This window comes from Drosophila takahashii, chromosome 3L (genome assembly GCF_030179915.1).
Source record: "Drosophila takahashii strain IR98-3 E-12201 chromosome 3L, DtakHiC1v2, whole genome shotgun sequence".
Classification (NCBI taxonomy): Eukaryota; Metazoa; Arthropoda; class Insecta; order Diptera; family Drosophilidae; genus Drosophila; species Drosophila takahashii.
Genome location: NC_091680.1, coordinates 23,943,330 through 23,965,125, shown reverse-complemented (window position 1 = coordinate 23,965,125; position 21,796 = coordinate 23,943,330). Strand labels below are relative to the sequence as shown.

The 21,796-nt window shown below is 36.0% G+C and overlaps 2 protein-coding genes and 1 long non-coding RNA gene across 7 annotated transcripts in view; 1 reads left to right on the top strand and 2 right to left on the bottom strand.

The window, feature by feature from the left end:
• The window catches only part of fz (frizzled class receptor), a 120,627-nt gene that overhangs the window by 40,735 nt on the left and 58,096 nt on the right, over positions 1-21,796 (bottom strand). For all 5 annotated transcript variants that reach the window (XM_070215862.1, XM_070215861.1, XM_070215860.1 and 2 more), the window contains 2 exons: positions 20,670-20,864; positions 19,760-19,985 (listed from right to left, as the gene is read on the bottom strand). In XM_070215862.1, the coding sequence (XP_070071963.1) occupies positions 19,760-19,985; positions 20,670-20,864 (421 nt within the window). The remainder of the gene's footprint in view (positions 1-19,759; positions 19,986-20,669; positions 20,865-21,796) is intronic.
• LOC108056922 (histidine-rich glycoprotein) lies at positions 2,037-2,586 on the bottom strand. The gene has a single exon (XM_017140962.3). The coding sequence runs from the start codon at positions 2,479-2,481 to the stop codon at positions 2,194-2,196; it is 288 nt and encodes a 95-aa protein (XP_016996451.1). The 5' UTR covers positions 2,482-2,586; the 3' UTR covers positions 2,037-2,193.
• Positions 6,911-7,993, top strand: LOC138913075 (uncharacterized). Its single transcript, XR_011418650.1, has 3 exons — positions 6,911-7,097; positions 7,312-7,387; positions 7,829-7,993. It is a non-coding gene; the product is annotated as an uncharacterized lncRNA (long non-coding RNA).

The window sequence follows — 21,796 nt, the reverse complement described above, 5'->3', positions numbered from 1 at the left end:
CTTGCGCGATGGGTCTGTGGTGCAGCGTTAGGACGTTAGACTCTAAACCGAGAGGTCGTGGGTTCGATTCTCGCAATGACCAAAAAAAGTAAGTTGTTTTTTCTCCTCATATTTATTTCCCTAATTCGTTTACAAACATGATTTTTCAGTTCTAACGGCTGTTCTGTATAGATCGGGCCCCCCTCTTAGCGCAGCTCCCATATAAGCTACACACCAATACAACAATATGAAACGGTGTCCTCCGCCGGTTTTGTGTAATTAAAGCAGTCCCAGTTCCCAGAATATACACGATTAAAAAATACATGCTTCCCAAATTCAGTTAAGCATGCTCAAACTCGAATTTTTTTAATTTGTCTAATTTTTTAGGGCATTTGCCTTTAAAAACAGAAAATTCGCCCTTAATTTTAGAAAAATACACCTTAAAATTAGGGCAAATCACCCTAAAAAAAGGAAAATATTTCTTATTTCAAGAAAAATCACCCTAAATTAAACCAAATTTCCATCGGGATTTTTTAGAAAATTTTTCTAAATACACGGGCGAATCGCCAGCGGATACGATTTATGGGCGATTTTCTAAATCCACGGGCGAAAAGTCAGTTTTTTAGGGCGATTTAGGGTAAAAATTTCTATGAGTGCATCTACTCAATTTAAGGGGGGTGGGGCACCCCACTCCCATGGCTGTCAGCTGACGACCTGTCTCATGAAATTGTCAAAAAATCGTTGATAGGCAGACCCCGAATAATTTTCATTTTTAATTGACAGTCTTGGTCCGAAAACCTGAAGAGAGTGCTCGAGTATCACCTACTGCTACCAATTCCATAAGCTCGACTTGTCAGCGAAAAAGCGATGGTGTGAGCAAGGTATCTTAGAAATATATATATTCAATATACGTTTATTTTGAACCTTGTTTGGAAGGGTATGCACTTTATTTAAATCTATACAAAAGAAAATATTACCTAAACTTATTTATTGTTTATTAATAAAATGACATCTTCTCCCTTACGTCGTTTTTATATTAATATTAATAATAAATTATTATGCGATCTATAAAAATAATTGGTCTGTGTAAAATGCATCTAACACGAAAATCAAACATTTACAAATTGCGATCTTTTTTTGTTTTATTTTTTTAAACATGCAAATGATATGTAGGGTATTTCCCTAACACTAAATCATTTTTCCTTATTTTTCCTGTTTTTGCCTTTGGGGCGTTTTGGCGTCTGTCGCTTTACTTAATGGCAACATGTTTTACAACATTATTAGACAGGCCAAAATGGAAGCAGTTTTTTTCGGTTTTCTGGCCGACAACTGGCAAATTTTAATTACCAATATTTTCCAGGTGTCGATACCCATACGACCCACGCCGGGGGCAGCATTTTACATTTTATGACAGGCCGTAACCCACAGACAAATATATACGGGTATTGAGAGACCGACTGTATATGGTAGCTGCTGTCTAATTAGCGTTTTGTGACAACCGCAGAAAAAATAAAAACACTTTGAAATGGTTTTGTAATTGGCAAACATTTTGTTTGACCCACCCGAAGCGAATCCAAATCGTACTAAAATTATATTTAATTTCATTTGTGTTTATCGGCTTAGCAAATTGTTTTTGTGGGTGGCCCGGCTCCGTGTCTGTGGTCCCAATTAATCTTCTTATTGGTTTAGAATTCCTTTAATTATAAATTTTCAGAATTATTCTTGATTCGCTTGACTTTGTAATCAGCTTAATAAATATGTGGGGAGGATTGGTAAATTACGCTTAGCTGATTTCTTTGTGTTTGCATTGTCAATCAAGATAAGATTATGTGTTATTTTAATCTTTTTCGAATGGACTGTTATTAACTAAGTGCGAAGTACGTAGGTTTTGTTTTTTTTCGTGTAAATTTGGCATTGATATGACTAAGATTTTATATGAAGACAGCACTTATGTATATAATACAAAACACTTTTAGTATACAACAAGTCAAATGCCTAAGTATATAAACTTATTAAAATAAAAAATATTTCTAGTTTCAGGTTTTAAATAGTGTATATTTCTTTTTTTTGCTATTTAGTTTTTTTTTTTTGGTACATGCTTTATTTTCATGTTATGTAATAAATTAAATTCGTTTATAAATATTTTCTCAATTCTTCCTTCTGTCCACTTGTCATTAGAAGATTTTGGCTTCTGAATCCTTTTTCAACACCGATCTAGCAGTGATGATGATGATGATGACCGTGCGGAGGTCCATGATGGTGGTCGAAGTGGCCGCCGTGGTGATGATGATGATGATCGAAGTGGGGCGGCGGTGGTGGAGGTCCATAGTGATGGTGGTGGTGCGGCGGAGGTCCGTAGTGGTGCGGTGGTCCGTGGTGGTGGTGATGGTACTCCGGTGGAGGCGGCGGTGGGTGGTGGTGGTGATGATGGTGTCCGCCACCTCCCAAATTCAGACCAAAGTGGATTCCGAACAGGCGATCTTCGTGGTGTGGCGGCGGCATTTTGTAGGTACTTTTAAATTTCTTTCGGTACTTTTTGAAAACTGATATATTCCGTTCGAGAAGTGCTCTCGTTGCTTATTGAATTCAAACTGCTTTCCAATCCACAGATATCACCAATTTATATACCATTTTTAGCACGAATGGCTTGACACTTCAGATAGTATTGTTTTTGCGGGCTTATCTTATCGAAAGGGGTGTGTTTTCGACTGACTCACTGGGGATTCACTTTGATTCCATTGCTAATGCTCGAATAGGGCTGTAAAGATAGCAATATTTCTCTGCTATCCACACAATGAATTACTCATAGGACGAATTCAAACTTTTACGGTACTTTACTTTTTTCCATTCATAACCAATGCAATCACAGTAAAAGCGAAAATAAGAAAAATAAAAGTATTCCTCAGACACAATAACAATTTGACATTGGAAAAAAATATTGAAGATGCAAGAAGAAAATGGCTGAGAAAGAAAAATGTAAGAGCTAAAAAAAAACTGCAAGTCGCCGTCGACAATAATTTCCGCCTTGTTTGCTAGACGTAGTTCCCAAAAAAATTCGAGAGAAAAAAATAAAGTGCAAAAGAAGAAAAGCGAGGGAAAACCAAATAGACACAAAAGACACCCAACAAAACCCCAGAGAAAGTGCGAGCAAGATGGCAATAACCAGAGAGCTTTTGCATGGAGATTGGCTTGATGGGCTGGGGTCTGCATATGGGCGGTTCTTTTACAAACCGAACACCTTTTATTGGCTCACATTTTTGATTTGCCTGAAACTTTTTTTACACGTACTATTCGGAAAATAAGTAAACACGTGTATCAGGATTTGACCGAAAAAAAATTATTTTCCTAGTTAGAATTTTTTTAAGTGTGCCAAAAATTGTCAAATTTGAAAAAGTACCCTCTCATTGAAAATCTGTATCTCCGGTTATATGAATCCAATTGACTTCATGTCTTTTGCATTAATTCCTCTAAAACCTCTCCTTTCAAAATAAAATTTCTTAAAAAATTTTTTTTTTAAATTTCTTAAAAATAAAAACAAATTAAGATTTAAAAAAATTTTTTAACTATTGCCCCCACAAAAAAAAAATTTTTTTTTATTTTAATACTTGCGCCATATTGTTAGTTACAATCGGTTTTTGTAAAAAGTTGGAGCCACTTTTAGTTTTTAAAATATCGAATTTGTTTTAGCAAGGCCTCGGCTTTTTTCTATGAAAAAACGTCGCAGCAAGTAGATCTACTCTCTCACTCTTATCGGATCCTAATGGAATTTATGTTTTCTCATTGTTTACTAGTCCTTTAACAATTGTTAATGATTAAAAGTTAAGTTTTAAGTTTTTTGACAATTTCTGAATGACAAAAAGTAAAAAGTCATTTTTTAATCAATTAAAAACTTACAACTATTTATTTAACCGTCTATTTAATAAACAATAATTTTAAATTTATTTTATTTATTATTTTTTTATATTATGTAATTTATTAAACATTTTTAAATATTTTTTTTTTAAGTTTTTAAAAAAATTTATTTAATAAAAATAAAAAATTATAAAATTTAATTAATTTTTTTTTTAAATTTAAAAATAAATATTTAAAAATGTTTAATAAATTACATAATATAAAAAAATAATAAATAAAATAAATTTAAAATTATTGTTTATTAAATAGACGGTTAAATAAATAGTTGTAAGTTTTTAATTGATTAAAAAATGACTTTTTACTTTTTGTCATTCAGAAATTGTCAAAAAACTTAAAACTTAACTTTTAATCATTAACAATTGTTAAAGGACTAGTAAACAATGAGAAAACATAAATTCCATTAGGATCCGATAAGAGTGAGAGAGTAGATCTACTTGCTGCGACGTTTTTTCATAGAAAAAAGCCGAGGCCTTGCTAAAACAAATTCGATATTTTAAAAACTAAAAGTGGCTCCAACTTTTTACAAAAACCGATTGTAACTAACAATATGGCGCAAGTATTAAAATAAAAAAAAATTTTTTTTTTATGGGGGCAATAGTTAAAAAATTTTTTTAAATCTTAATTTGTTTTTATTTTTAAGAAATTTAAAAAAAAAATTTTTTAAGAAATTTTTTTTTGAAAGGAGAGGTTTTAGAGGAATTAATGCAAAAGACATGAAGTCAATTGGATTCATATAACCGGAGATACAGATTTTCAATGAGAGGGTACTTTTTCAAATTTGACAATTTTTGGCACACTTAAAAAAATTCTAACTAGGAAAATAATTTTTTTTCGGTCAAATCCTGATACACGTGTTTACTTATTTTCCGAATAGTACGTGTAAAAAAAGTTTCAGGTAAATCAAAAATGTGAAATTTTTTTTTTGCCCAAATCTGTTCGGTTTGTAAAAGAACGGCCCATATCCTCTGTTTCACCCATTCCAATAAAAAAATTGCACAGTTAAAAATGAAAACGTTTCTATAAAGTTTCTTATCGATTTGTTGAACTATAATTTAGTAATCTTATCTACAAATGTCTTTTTTAGTGTGACTTATTTATTAGGGGTGGATCATGCAAAAAAAAACCTCTGTAAAATGTTATTGGGATTCCCTGATATGATAGCTTAGTTAAATATTTCATAACTTTGTTAAATGTTTCTCATTATTTTGGCGGATGGTTGTATCAAAATCTAAGACATTTTTGATTTTATCTTTAAAATCTTTGATTGAATTTAATGTGCTTCGCTTTCGTTACTCCTTCTGACCGCAGCTGTATAAGACGTAATTAATAAATTATAGCTATAATAACGATAAGTTATAGTATGTGTGTGTTTTTTTTAACAAACTATTTTGGTGATTTTTTTTCAGTGCACCACACAACTCCACATGAAAGCGACTTTAGTGCGTGACAATAACTTTTGCCTTTGAGCCTTTTTAATGGTATGGGAAGGATGACTTTGGTGGGTGGTGGAATTAAGGGATGAGGGGCTGTGAGCTGCGGTACGGCTCTGATAAACTGCGTTAGAAGTTATAAAGCGATTAGAATGTGTCTGGAGTGCGTCTTGGGAGACTGAGAACGGCAGAGAAAGGGGGAAGAGAGACGGAAACAACTTTATGCTGTATCAATTTAATGCTTATTTAAAGTGCGACCAGAGGTTTTGCTCTCCCGCAGTTGAGGGAGTAAAAACGATATAGGAAGTGAAAAGAAGCTGGAAAGTAAGGGAATGGAAAATGGATGGGGGGCAATGCAGGTAATACATAAATTTGATTTTATGGAGTTGCTTTTCAAAGAACTTCTGCAAAAGTTTGATAATACATTTTATTAGCTTTGCAATTTTTTCGTGGAGATAAGAAAGGGAGCCAGAGCAGAAAGACAAAATAAGGCGGAAATAAAAAGATATAAGAACAACAACGGCGAAGTATAAAAATAACTTAAAAAGTTTGTAAACATAATTTATAAAATTGAGACAATTTAATTCAATTCAGTATCGAAATCTTATCAAATAATTATAACTATTATAAAGAAACAAAAATCGATAGGTACTTATTATTATATATTAAGACTAACTTGAAATGCTATTATTGAAAGAAGTGTTTTAAGTTCTAAAAACTTCTTTAAGGGCCGAAAGACATTTACTTAAGTATTTATTTTTACATTTTTAGTAGGTAATTAAATTTTGTGACCAAATATCCATTAAAACGGTCATAAAAGAAGAGAGCATCCCTTTAAAAAATCACTTTAGCGGCACCGTCAGGAAAGCTTTTCCGACTAGCTCATCTGGCTCATTTTCCCCCGCTGGTTTTGTTTACACATCCAATGAAAATTCCACTTTCAGTCTGGCACGTTCGGGAGGTTCCCCCTGGAGAAGGGTTGGGCCATCCCCTTTCATATAAGCCCCTCTCTGCCGACGGCCACAATTATGGCCTTTAACCCCTTTGTCAACAACTTGAGTTTATTTGAGCCTTATGCGCACATGCTGAGTCTGATTTTTGGCCGAGTCCGAAATGCCTTTGAGCATTGTCCCTCCGCATTTTCCACACCACCCTCCGATTTGCACTCCCCATGTTCCTCGTCACATAATAATTTTATGTGCTTTTTGGCTGCTGCATTTTTGCATAGTCAGACCCTGAATTCGATGGAAAAAAGGGGGGAGTGGTGCGGTTCGGGAGCCTGTGGAAGATTGCGACAAAAGCACACTCATAAAAATTAATTTCTAAATTTTGGAAATCTCGCCATTGAATCGGCCTACCTTTGAAAATAGAAAAAAAATTTCTTGTTATTAGAAAATTGGCCTTTGAATACAGAAAACCTTTCTTGATGGAAAAAATTCAAGAAAGAATTTTTCTTAAAAATAGAAAAATGAAAATCTCATATGTTTGTTTTGCCGTCGCAGCCAAAACATTTTTGTACGTATTTAAGGACAAAATCACTTTTGAATATATGAATGAAATGACCCTAGAATATAGGAAAGTAGCCATTGACTTCCTTCGGCTGCCGAATGTTAACGACAAGAAAAACGAAGTGGGACGAAGGGCCTACTCGGCCCGACTACTACCCGGCTACCGACTTCTCTGATCCCCCGAGCGTCAGTTGTGAAAAAAATTCGTGAGTGATGGACGTGATTTTCAAGCGGATAAGAGGTGAAGCCTTTTTCCGAATATTCAAAGGTATGTAAATATATAATTTTTTGTATAGCGCGCGTACAATTGTATGTATGTAATTAAAGGATAAATTCCAAATCTCTTTACCAAGCTTACATCAATTAAGTTGAATTGTTTTTTAGCTAAGAGCTACGTACATACATACATTTGTACATAAATTTGTGGGTGTACAGTTCTATAATAACTTTATCTTATTACTCGCATTTTATTTATTTTTCAGAGTGAAAATACCTGCAGTTGCATCAGCCAAATAATTTGTTTGTCGAAGCTGTAATTTTGTTTTAAAACCTTCTAAGGTAAGAAAAATATGTTGTATTTGTTTGACATACTTATGTATGCATGTAAATATCTATGCATGTACGCGGCTCACCCGATCTGAAACCCGATTTTCAACCCTTTCATATTCTGCTCCTCTCTCTCGCTCGCTTGACCTACGCGTCGCGACGTTTCTCTCTTCTCCTTCTTAAAACTGACACGATCTGCCCTGCTTACATTCGGTCTCCCTTCGCGCAAAGGACTGTATGTAAATATATATGTATGTATGTACGTGTCTCTCCCGTGCCTCTCTCTCTCTGAAATTCGATTTTCAACCCTTCATTTTCTACCTGTCTTGCTCCTCTCTCTCGGTCGTCTGTCCAACGTGTTTGTATTTTGGCTATTATTAACATTACATTATTTCAAAAAAGTTGTTTATCTAAAAACAAATCATTGATATCCCAATAACTCTTTTTTTCTAGATGAGGAAAGGCGAAAAAAATGGATCACCTTAGGTCATATGAAGTTCAACAGACCTTGGGTAATAACAATGTTTTCTTGAGTCAAAAATGTGTTATTTAAAATTGTTTAAATGTTCAGTGTTAAATGTTTTAAATGTAAATAAATATAATATGCAAAAGAAAAAACCAAGTTACATTTTATTTTTAGGGTTTCAGTGTTAATATAAAACTTCCTTTCAAGAAATATTATTTCTTAAATCAAGAAATAACAATTCTTGAAAGGAAATTTAAACAAGAAAGAATACTCTTGTTTAAAAGGTGCCTTTCTAAAAAACCCTTTCTTGTTTTAAGAAATTTAATTTCTTGTTTTAAGAAATATTTTTTCTTGTTTTTATGGTGGCTTTCTAAAAAACCAAGAAATATTTTTTCTTGTTTTAATGGTGCCTTTCAAAAAAACCATTTCTTGAAACAACGGTGAGGTCGCCTTTGGCAAAAATTCAAGAAAGAATTTTCTAGATTTTAAGGAAATTCTTCGATTCTTTTTTATGAGTGCAGAAAATGTTCGAAAAAATAAACGTTGAAATTATTATGGTCTGTTGCATTTTTTATGTTTTCGTTTTATATATATGTATGAATTCTCCCGTCTGGGGTTGGTTTGGTTGCTTTGATTCCTTTTTTCCACATCTGAGTCTGCAAACGGGTAAAATGCATAGAAAATTTGCGATTTACGGGATTTGGCTGGATTTGATTTTCTGGGGGATTTATTTGTTATGTCTGTTCGTGAGTCACACAAGGAGATTTTTTCGGGAGATAGGATACCGTTTTTACAGGACGAGGTTTAGCAAAGTAAATTTTTTCGAATATATGAAGATAACAAGATTATTTAATTTCATGATACGGGCTATACTCTTTGAGTAAAGTATTATAAATCTAAACTTTATGATCATCAAGTAGACTTTGTAATCCTTGAAATTTTGATTAAAATCGTTATTTTCCATCTCTCCTTTTCCTTTAGAATCAAAACACAGCTATATGACAGCTCTGCCAATTAAGTTTTCAATTTCCGCAAGTCAACTTCAAAGACTCAAGGGAAGTCGAGCAACCACCGCTGAAACAAAGGACCTGTCCTAGCCCTTGTGCATACTTCTGCCAACTTCCCTTTTCGCATCCACATTTGTTGACATTTCATTATGCAGGACTCACCCTAAAGACGACATCAAATTTTAGAGGGTGGCTCAAAATTTTTTGATTTTGTTTTGCCTACGCACGTAATAAAAATAATAATAATATTTGGATTTGGGCGCGTGTGCATAATTTACGATAATTGCCTTGGATCGGTGACATTTGCAATTAAAACGAGGGGACGTTCTTTCAGCAGTTGTCATGGATAAAACTCCCATAGATTTTATGGCTAATGCGGGATTTATATTTCTAATGCTTACAACATCTTGTCGTAAAACCCTGTCTTATTTTAATCCGCCAATAGTTATCGGTCATAAAAGTCATATAATCCAAAAAGATTTTACGATGAAAGAGCTAATATATGAGGAATCCCAACCGGATATCCATATCATAAATGCGAGGAAAGAGAAGTTGAAAAATCATAGCTTATTCTTAATTTATTTCCCCTTTGGCTTTTCAAAATTTCCTCCGCTTTAGATGCTTTTTCTACCATTTTTTTCTTATTGACTTTATGGACTTGTACACGGATGTGGCATTTCCGGCCAGGCGACTTCTTCCTTAGCCACCCACAAGCCGAAGCGCCAGAAAGGGGCCGTTGACCATAAAAGAGGCAGAATACACAACACAAAGTGGGACAGACCGGAGAATATAACAAAAGCCTCGGTTACAACGGTATTTTTTTTAAGCGCCTTGGCCTGAGCTTGTAATGAACTTTTATTTGCATTGTACCCCACACGAGGGGGTGTTTTCCAGAGGAGGGGACGTTGTGGGTGGAAAATCCAGACAAGTGTGCCACAAGTCGATACAAGCCACACACTCGTCCACACCCATTTCAATTCATTCATTTAGCCCATAAAGTCTGATGCATCCGCAGCAAAGAAACCTATACACTGAGGGAAAGTACTTTGAATGCTACCTGTACTAACAAACTTTATATTATAACAATATTATGATTTTTAATAAATAATCAAAACTATTTAAGTTACTCATTATTTTTTAGATCATTCAATTTTGTTACTTTTGTTCTTATATTTGTTTTCAATTTTTCTTGCAGTGTGGGGAAACCCACAGACAACCCATCTTACCCCTCATTCCCCCAAGATCCAATCGATTTATGGGCATTTCCGGGTTGAAATCACTTAGAAGAGTTTGCGGGCTGGGTGGAGTAGGTGGAACCGCTTGTTAGTTCCTTTGTGCTTCGGTTTTATGTTTTTCCTTCCTTTCGAACATATCTAATGCATTCTGCGGCTCCCCGAAAATATTTTTTGCACGAATTTGTAAGCTTTATAAAGTAAACATTTGAAAGGGACATTGAGATTTTTAAGGGATGATATTTTGTAAGTTAGGGGTTACTTTGAAACTTTCTACGAATCTATTTGAGCGTGTGTGGCGTAGTCATCTTCTGGGTTCTGCAAGTTGAATTGAGTTATTGTACTTCAAGTAATTGAAACCCAAGGGGAGGCAATCCATTTGATGTATAAATTGACCGATCGAAAGTCACCCTTAGATAAATATTATCCCAGAGGGTAGACAATTTGGAACCAATTCAATAGGAAGACTGTTACCTATATGCATTATATTATCTGTTACTTGTAATTAATTTTAAGTTTAAGTATTATAAAGTGAGAGTTACTACTACGCTTAATCCTTCGTTTAAACAGGTGTCATATTCATCATTTTTATTGCAAACCTGAAAGTGACTTCACTTTGAACCCCAAATCAAAGTTATCTCTCCATAAACTTGTTAACTCAACCCTTCTGCCTATCAGACCCCAAACCCACATCCCAATTACTTTTGATCCCTAACTCATCCATGCAAAACCAACTTTCATCTTCCATGACCCATTTTCAATTATGTTCATTTTACTCTTTTAATTTTTCTTGTTATAATCAATTTGGTCAGGGATTTTTTCTTCCGAATTTCATGCCACTTAATTAACCCTTGGTGGTCCTCGGCACCAGGCTAATTAACCCATTACCTTGCACCTGGCACATGAACAAACAAAAAACTGCGAAAACTATTCAACGCGTCATGCAAGCTGTGAGAGAGAGAGAGGTGAGTAGGGAGAGAGTGAGCGAGAGGGGCAATGATGGAGTGGGAAACTTTTGCACGCTTTTTATTTTCGGGGGCTGCCAAAAACATGTTAAAGGTGTTGGCCTAGAACAAAAGCAAAAACTAAAAGGAATATAAAAAACCGAAAATGTGGAAAACTTTTTTGAAGTTGTGCCAATAAATTGTGCGGGACCGCTGTGGGGTTAAGCGAAAGTTCTCTGCACTCGACAAGAAAACAAAAAAAAAAAAACCAGAAAATACCCGAAAAAAATTATGACTGAACGTAATTAAGAAAAGTTTTGCTGTGGCACAATTGAAATCGAGTGAAATCAAAGGGGCTGGAAATGGAAATCTTTGGCCCGCCAGCGATTTGAGCACTTAAACCCACGCCATTCAAACAAAAAAGGAAGCAAAAGGAAAACCCGGGAAAAAAACCCAAAAAAGCAATTTACACGCCAAAAGAAATCTTCCTCTCGCTTATCAAATTAGACAAAAGGGAGAAATTCAGGCGAAAGTCGTGGTGTTAACCCAGCAGGTCAAAGGTGTTGGCAAGCACCGCAGGAAACATTTGAATTGCCCCCTGGCTGAGGGATATCCCATCGATATGGCGGCGTGCGAAACTTCGTGCCGAAAAGAGATTTTAATGACATCGGCTGCGCTTTATGGCAGCCGCAAAAGACAATTTCGCCCGCAAATTTCGTGTGGGCGTGTTTATTGTCGCATTTTCCTCCCAATCACCCTCCCAAAAAAACAGCAACTGGCAGGATATTAGAAATAAACAGAACAGCAGGATGCCACCCGTGGGGGAGGATGTTTTACTGGGTGTATATTGGGTGTACGGCTGGTTTCTGTGTAGGCATCGAAAAAATTTGCCAGAGGTAAAACAGTTTCAGACTTTCTTAACTGCAGCACATCGATGAAAAGTCATCAACAGTTTTGGGGTGCTCGTGGGACACATAATCTTTAATTTTTCGTTAACGCGATTGAAAATAAACTGAAAAAAATCATAGACTGCCCTAAATAATGTATTTTTTTCATATTTTTATGTTTTAAACTTATTAAACGAAATAAACAAAAGATGCTATAGTAAAAGAGTAAAACCCTGTACAGTTTGGTTCATAAAATTTATATCCTAACATAAAAATATATTTTTTTCTTAACATCTTTATTTTTTTTATTAAGCGAAAACTACTAAAGTGAAAAAAAGCTTTTTTGCTTTAAATCCAAAGCGAATCAAAGCATTAAAAATATGTAATAACATAGTTTTCAATATATTTTAATCTGGGTGAAACAAAAGAATTCCTGAAAAAGTAGTTAGAAAGGAAAATATTCGCTTCTGTTCAATCGATTATTTTACAGATTTCCCAATTTTAAGTGAGCATTTTTCTTTTTTCAGTGAGCAGCTTTAATTTTTTGCGAGCAGCTGGTCAGTCAACCTCCACACTCCATTCATTAGTCTGCTTTGTTTTTGGAGATTCATTAACTTGGCCGTCTTCACACTTAGCCTCCTCATTTTGTACGGTTCCCATTGTTCCCTTCTGGTCATTGGCCCTTATGCCGCTTCTTCTCCTTTAACAGTTCGCTCTTTGCTTTTCGCCCTCAGGCAACAAGATTCCTAACTTGGCTTTAATGTTTTTCGAATCATATTAATTTGAATTAATGAATTTAATTGCCGAAAATTAGTGGGCACTCTGGACCACCGGAGCCGACAAAAGCTTTATGACTTTATAATGATCCGAGCCGTTACGAGTTCTATATAATTAAACGTAAATTCATTCCAAAACTCTGGCCGCCAGGCGTAATATAAAATACCATCTCGCTTATGTTTTTGGCAAACAACTTGCCGACCAATCATTTAGTAGGAAAATCCATGAAAAAAGCGCCAGACATGACAATCAAATTATGGCACAAAACGGAATAAAAACTCATAAAAATGACATTAGCCAAATGGAGCACGTACTGGCCCCCGCTAAGATGAATGATGCCAAAAGCTTACATATAAACAAAATATAAAAATGAAATCAAACAAATAATCTCCGACTCAGGGTAAAAGAAACAGAAGCCGCACAAACGATGCGCAATGAAAAAAAGTGAAACCTTGGCCTGCTGAATTATTTGGCTTAAATGTCGCAATTGTCATACCCTGTTCTCATTTTGATATTTAACTTTATTCATATGTATTATCAAATTGGCAAGGCCCATAAATCACAGAAAGCCTTTAGGTATTTGCAAATATAATAAAACTGAGCACAATGACATTTAATTGGTAGTTAAGTACTTGTGATACGTCTGATTTTTATTTGACCTTTATTTTAGTTATTATTTAAGATTTAGAAAATAAAATAGATAAATAAATATGCTTAAAATATTAAGCAAAGGAGTTACAAGTTATTTCGGATTTAAATTTTCACTATTTATTTATTTAAAGGCAAAAAAATAATTTAAAATAGTTTCTATATTATTTTTTCTGTAGTTCCTTGAATTAAAATACCTTATGATAGAATAGGTATATTCATTGGACCCTCAATACCTTGCCATTTGTATAATCTTTGTTAGGGTATTGCAGGCTGCTCAAATTGTAAATGTAATCAAACGGATGGCAGAAAAAGGCGCGCTCACCCCACCTGTCTCACCTTTCTCGCGATTTCTGAGAGCTTTTGCCATGCCATTTCAGTAGCCATGACAACGAGCAGCAATAGCAAGTGAAGTTGAGGCCCGATGCCGTTTGGATATGGCCAGGGTAATAGCAACTTGTAGTCATGTTGCCAATGTAGCAACAACATCGCGGTATGGTATCTCAAACTGCGTATCAGTTGCTGCTGCTGTCGCCGATGTTGCTGTTGTTGCTACTGCGACTCACGCACACGTTTCACGCTTTTTGCTGTTGTCTTCATCGCGTCTGTGAACCCCATTTCTTTGCAATCCCCTCAATACCCCCCTACCTCCCCTTTTCGTTTCGGCCACTTTAGCTACCGGTTTTACGCGCCAAAGTCTCCATAACTTTTGCCACATGCCATTCAACGCACATTGTTCGTGTTGCTATGCTGCATGTTGCTGCTGTTGTCGATGTTGCTGCTGCTGCTGCTACTGCTGTTGCTGCTGCGGTCAACTGCATTGTGGCTTCTTCATATGGATTGACTTTCAATCATTTCATGGGGTATATAAACTTGGGAGTTATAGGTTATAGACAGCGAACAGGAAACAACATTTTCGATTTATTTTCCCATTATTAAATAAGGATTTTATGGACCGTGGGATTATTGCAGAAAATGTCATAAAAGCTAGCCATAGAAAACAGCAATTAAATTTTTGAATGGAAAAAAAATCAACGAAGAATGTTAAACTCTTTTTGTAAATTATACACAAAATTGGTTTACCAAAATTAAAAATATGATTCACATAATGTTTAAAACTTGAGAATTTTAAAGCTCGTTACAAATCTTAAATGGATCCCATTTATATTTTTGTTAAATCAAGATCACCAATACTTTTCCAGAGGGTATCGCTATTTTCAAAACTTGTATTTAATTTATCGATTCCCAGTGTTTGTGGATTCTTTGCAGGCAAAGTTTTCTGTCCCCAGTGCTGCATATTTGCCGTCTCAGTCGCATACTTAAGTTCTTTCTCTTTCTGTTTTTCAGAGTCTACGTCCGTCGATTGTCTCCGTCCGTTTATGTGACTCGCATGCGAGAAAAGTGCTCCATTCCGTGAATTGACTTTAGCATTTCATTTTGCTGGTAGCTAGTAGCTACTCACTCTAATTCTGCGCCGTTCATTTCATTTTAGTTCTGTGTGGGTTATGTTTGGCACGATTGCCATGGAAACTGCAATGCCAAAGCGCATTATTTGATTATGCAGGGGCCACTCGAGAAGAGTGAAAGGAACGGTGGGGGGCAGAAAGGAAAGAGATGGCACGAAAGTGAGAGGTCAAAGAGCGAGCCAACTTTTGTTGTATGATCCTTGAATTCCGCCTGCACTTGCATAACATTTGCAGCAGACTTTCCTGGCTGGCTGACCGAATGCATTTCAAAATGCATTTCCCCCACTGAAAGCCCCCGTTTTCCGCTTTTACTCTAAAACCACTCTGTTTCATAAATCATTCATACGCCAGTATTTTTATGCCATTCGATAAGTGGCTCTCGATTGCTTACATTTCTTCAGAGACTCCCTTTAAATGGGATACAGTGGTTGCTACTAGGTTATTAATTTTTATAAATATTGGTATTCAAATCATGTTAGTTATATTTTACTAAATTCAATTATATTTTCAAGTTTTTAATAAGAACTATGTTTGTAATTTTAACTAAATTTAAATTTGGTTTATTTAATTTTAAGTAAAAAGATAAATTATTTTCTAAAAGGTAAATGTAAGTTTTTTAGATAATAAATCTTCTAAATTTATTGTTATTTATTATATCTTAAATCTACAATGTTAGATATTAACCTACTTGTCTAAAAGCGTAATATATCCACTATACCGCAGTTCTTCTCTGTTTGAAGCTCTTTCTCTTGTAAGCAAAAAAGAAGTCCGCCTTGGATAAATTATGTTAATTTAGTTCTACCCCGCCTGCTCCCCTGCTCCACTCCACTTTGCTCTTTAATAACTTGACAAATGAAGAAAAAAAAAAGGCGAGCAGAGAAGTCTCTTCAACGGACTTACGACTGCCAGGCATATAATTTCGCAAAAGCGCAACAAATTGTTAATTTTCCTTTGCTCTGCGTCTCTTTTGGTTTCTGTTAATTTGCATATTTTCTTCGTTGGTTCGTTTTTTTACGTTCTTATAAATGAAAAATAATTGTTGAGCGTGTCTACAAAATGGTAATAAATTCTAGACAAGTAAAGCAAATTGTTGCCTTTGGCTTGCTTTTCTATTTAGGGGTATACTTAAGATTTTCGTGTGCCTAAAAAAATGGGCAACATAATCTAACAGGCATATTAAAATAAAATATTTGTGGCACTATATTATCATATACCATTTAATTATCTTTGAACTTAATTGACTTTCGAAGTGTAGTTTTTAAAGTTTTAGTCCACAGCTCTAACATTTTGGTTTTAAGTTTACATGTGTCTGGGCCAAAAATCAAAAAGCACACCAATTTCGTTTGTTTAATATTCGCAGCACAAAGCAAATGGAATCCCTACGGAACTGGACATTTGCAGGAGGACAGGTGCTGGTGATTCATAGGCCAGCCCAGTTCTCCTCCTCTCAATTCCTGTCTGTCTGAGGAGGGGAAATCCATCAAATGAGCTGCCAACGCGTTGTGGAGTCAATACAAATTGTTAACTTCCCCTTTTGGCCCCCCTTTTGGATCCTGCCTGTTATTTACTTGGCCAGAAGTGTTTAAAGGGGAGTGCCAGAAGAGGGAAGAGGGGGATTTTCTGGGGGTATATCTGTGAGCATTATTCAATGTTTGCAACGAACGTGCGCAAATTACGGATTCATTGCACGTAGTCGGCGGCCAAAGCTTCCAAGCTTCCCGCCTCGAGCGTTTCAGACTTTGTTTACCCAAAAGCAGTTGATGTTGCTATAGTGTTGTTGCTTTGGTTGGTTGTTGCTGTAGATGTCTACCGCCATCATCAACGCCCAAGCAACAACTGTCCTATCCCTCTTGCTCCGGCATACTCCAACTGACGACACATTAAAATAATGTATTTTTAAATTTAACATTAATTGCCGCTGAATGGTTTCTGAATGGGCTGATGCAGTGGGAGAAAAAGGGCGCACTTCGAGCAACCAAATTTGAATTATGTGGCATTTTAATAATTAAAAAAGGGTAGTAGGACAAATTAAGTATTTGAATATCATAAAATAAAAGCAGGAATTAAATCTTATAGATTTCTATAGCTTTAAGATTAATAAAAAAAACTACATTTTTTCAGTGTTTATTCGGCTGCGCCTGTTCCTTTCCATTTACTGTTACTTTCTTGGCGAAGCATCTCAAGGAGTGCCCCTTTACAACAACAGCGATTTTCGCTGGTCGCTTGCAGTGCATTAAGTCATCATTTTATTTTAATTTTTTTCGGAGACTTTTCCCATAAATCGTTTTTCCCTGGCCTGAGACTTTAATGTTTTTATATAAGATGCGATGAGGGGGAAATATGCTTTTTATGGCTTTTGCCATTTTGCATGCATTAGCGAGTGCCTCTCGAGTGTTTGTGTGCGCTTAGGCTAGAGTGAAAAATTTTGATTATATTTGTTAAGCAATTGAAAAATTGCTCATCGCCGAGAAACTGGCGAAAAGGGAAGGAAGTCTGATGTGAAAATTGAGATTTAAAATGATGAAAAATTAATTAAATGTAAATTGGATAAGTTAGCGTTGGAATTTAAGATTTTCATTGAATCATAATCATCAGATATCAAGAAATGCCAAAAACCAATAGCATATATTATTCCAATTTATGCTAAATCGAAATATAAGACTATTTAAATAAAAGTATTATTTCTTTTATTTTCTACTTAAAACTGTCCTTTTTATATGTTAATATATATTTTATAAACCGAGTTGAAAAATATTGATATTAAAATTGTAAACCTTTCCTTAGTTTCCGATGTTCATATAATAAATTCCCTACTAGTTAGTCCTTCAGATTGATTGACTTAGCAAATCCCTTCATTCGGGAACTGACATTTGCCAGGATATTTGGTGAAGTCGACTAATGCTGATTCGCAGTCTCGTTTACCACAATGCAGCACTAATCCAGTGTTAAGCTCGCACCTAACCTCACTCACTCCCCCCAATTACGTAACCAGGGCATTAAGTAGACCCAGTTAATGCTGGGCATATAAGTGCCCATCAACAGGGATGCTCCTCCTGCCACTCGAACGGCCCCCTCCAAATTGTCTATGACTTTCATTCGATTTGCCTAACAAGCCATAATCATGTGCTGCTGTATTTAATTACTACCGTCTGGTCATATTGGAAATTGTCTGGGTTATAGAAAGAGAGGCATAGATGTTGGACGAAAGAGACGGGACACAGGAGCTGGGCAGGCAAACACAATTGAGTCATTAAGCCGCAATCTAATTAAGCCCAAAAATGTGAAATGAGCCCAGGAATGGGAAACAACGCAAAGGCCTCTAAGTTGGCTTAGAGGCAGCGCGTTAAGCGAATTAGTTTTGGTCTTGTTCTTTGACTTGGGACCCCGAACGAAAAGAGGGAACTCATCCGGAGTCCACAAATTTTTACGCCACTTTAACGTGACCGTTTTCGGGCCGTCGTCTTTTTTCCCCTCCGCGTTTTACATTTTGGTTGGTCGTCAAGATTTATTTCGTGTCTGGCCGCGACCACGTAGGTCATTAAATTGTTTAGAAATCACGGACAGCCGCATTAGAACCCTCCGAAAGTATCTCAGTATCCAGACCCAAACAACCGAAGCCCAGCCCAAGACCCAATTCTCAAATGAACCACAAAATGACTAAGAGGCTGGCGACGCACGCACTCGCACAGTGCTTCAAAATGTATAAAAAAATGTTTTTGAAAGTAAACTTTGACTTTTGAAAGCTTGAACTTAATTATTTAGCTTCGACCAGGCTTAAAAAATTATAATTGATTTTAAATATCAAAAAAGTTGAGTCGCTTAATTTCGAAGTATTTTGTTCACTTTTCACATCCCCCAGCCCACTGTTTCGCCTTTACATCTTTAATTATACCCTTGCAGAGGGTATTATGATTTCAGTCAGAAGTTTGCAACGCAGTGAAGGAGACGTTTCCGACCCCATAAAGTATATATATTCTTGATCAGCATCACAAGACGAGTCGATCTAGCCATGTCCGTCTGTCCGTCTGTCCGTCCGTCTGTCCGTCTGTCCGTCTGTCTGTCTGTCCGTCTGTCCGTCTGTCCGTCTGTCCGTCTGTCTGTTTCTACGCAAACTAGTCTCTCAGTTTTTTAGCTATCGGGACGAAACTTTCGCAAAAGTCTTCTTTCTATTGCAGGTAGTATATATGTCGGAGCCGACCGGATCGGACAACTATATCTTATAGCTCCCATAGGAAGGATCGGAAGAAAAAAACTTTAAAAAATTCTAGCTTCGGTGTTTTTTGAAATATTACCTTCTACTTTTGGGGATGTTATTTTTTAAATATTTCTGAATTTCGAATTAATTATTTAAAAAATCGGACTACTATATCATATAGCTGCCATAGGAACGATCGGAAAATTAATGGAAAAGTAATAGGAAATAAATTCTAGCTTCTTTGGTTTTTATTGTATTATCTTCTACTCTAGGATATGACTCTTTTTAAATATTTCCGAATTTCAATTTTAATTTGATCAAAATCGGACGACTATATCATATAGTTGCCATAGGAACGATCGGAAAATTAATGAGAAATATTAGAAAATTAACATTTTTGCGATTTGTTAATTAATAGGAATGATCTGCAAGGGTATATAATCTTCGGCTGGCCGAAGCTAGCTTCCTTTCTTGTTTTTTGTTGGTTTACTCAAGTTTTTTGTAGCTTTTTCTGGCTGATAGCAACCAGTCCATAGCCACGAGAAATAGATACAGTTAATGCCGCAAATGATGTCTAATGACGGCTTCGTCTTACGCGTTGAAATTGCCCGAAACCGCAGCGATGGTTGGGTTTGAGTTAAGTTTTGGGCGGATTGTGTGATAGAAATTGATGTGGACTATGGGAGATTAATGCGTCGCCGGATCAAGGTCGCATTGGTGGCTAATCGATAATAATCCAGCCTGGATTTCAATCCAACTTACCTTCAACTTTGGCCAGGGCCAGCACGGAGATGGTCTGGAGGGCGGGCACCGCCCAGGCAACCAGGTGGAATAAGTGCGACTTGTTCTCAATAGCCTCGTGGCCCCATTTGAGGCCGGCGGCCAAAAACCAGGCGAATGCCAGACACGACCACCACGCGAAGGCTGCCATGCAGCAGAAGTAGAGTGCCATGAATAAAACCGTGCAGGACGTGGTTTGGCGGTGGCCCTGTCGGAAAATAAGAAAACTCGGTCAATAAAATCACAATTAATTTAAGGGCAGCCTGAAAGGTCGAAGCATAAAATACCCTTTTAGCTAAGGTATATAAAGAATAAATCAGAAAGTTTAAAAACTGGAAAATGTTCAATTAAAAAAAATAAATACAAAATGTAAAAATAATACAACATATTGTAACTTGTTTAATTAGGGAGTTAATGAAAACGAACGCACAATTCAGAAATATTGTCTAGATTTACCGAAAATATTTATAAACAATTTTTAACATTTAAAAACTAATAAAAGTATTCTTGAAGAAAATATGGTCTTACTCTGTTTATAAATTAGCATTGAAACTACTTTTAATTTTCTTTTTCATTCATTAATTAATAAATAAAAAATGTCTTTAAAAATGGTTAATCGATTAGGCAAATTTATTCGAAATAAATATTTTAGATAGTTATCTATAATATTAGATATCTTTCCTTTAAAGTATTTTAAAGTATGTCTTAAGAAGTCTTTCGATTTTTAAAGATTACATTTTTTTATATAAGCAGTGTTACAAAATGTAACTCTACACATTTTATTGCATCAACTCAACTCCAGCTAATAAAAGTAGCCTCTTCGGTGGCATTAAAAATGAGTGAGGACTGGTTTCCCAGGCACTGCAGAGGTGCTTCTGCTGGATCATCTCACCTGGGTGATGGTGGACATCATCTGCAGGCGGCCGAGCTTGACGGGTGGCGGAAATGGTTCGCGGCACGACACGGAGTCGCCCGCCCCCAATCCCGCCACGTAGGCACATCCAACTACCAGGTAACAGACGGCCAGAAACACGATGGCCCTCTCCGGGTAGCGAAAACGCGACGAGTCAATCAGGAAGGTGAGCACCTGCAACGAGCAACAGAAGGGGAGAATGGATATTAAATATAAATTTAGATTTAATTAGGTTCGCCTTAATTAACCCGAGATCTGCTTTGATGTTCCCTTAAAAATGCATTAGTGTTTATATGAGTGCGGGGACATTAAAGGAGAGGAGAACCTATTAGGGATCCTCTTCCCAGCGCCTTTTGGTCATTAGGCTCTACACATTAGCTGATTGTGATTGTTGTGCCATTTACTCCGAAAGCCGAGCCGCATTTAATTCGCAAGGTTTCTTTTCCCTCACCCAGTTGGCCTTAATGAATTTGGCTGAGATGTCCTTAATTGGAATTTCGCATTTGGGCAGAAAGCTAAGACAAATGCAAAAATAAGCTGGAGAACTTGAACAACTTCAAAACTTATTTTTTCTGAGAAGGTGAAATATAAATAAAAATGTTTTTCCAGGAAGTAATTTAAGTACCAACCCGTTTTAATTGACAAAATACCATTTATTGCCACAAATATTAGTTAATTCCAATTTAAATACACGAGTTCCATTAAGTAAATGTTTAAAATAAACTAATTCGTCATTAAGCGTAACTACCTTGCTTTCCAACATTATGTAGGTAAATATCAACATAATGGATAAACCCAAATATGGTCAATCTATTCTTTGTTAAAAGTTATACATGTCGCTCGAAGTATATTACTCATACGTAGTGTGGTCCATTTATGCAATAATCATCAATACTTTGTTAAATGCCTTAATTGAGAGCTTGCATCTATTAACTGACTAACTTACTAACAATTGCCAGTTTGGCTAACCAACAACCAATCAAGAGTTTCTCTGAGACGGACACCACTTCCGGTTTGCCAGAGGGCCAAATAAGAATGGATAGTCAATGATAAACCCTCGGATAAGGCCAACATAATGGTTGACAATTCCTCAAAGCTTTAAAAGC

Excerpts from the sequence above, each read along its gene's own strand:
- LOC108056922 (XM_017140962.3), bottom strand. The coding sequence starts at position 2,481 with ATGCCGCCGCCACACCACGAAGATCGCCTGTTCGGAATCCACTTTGGT.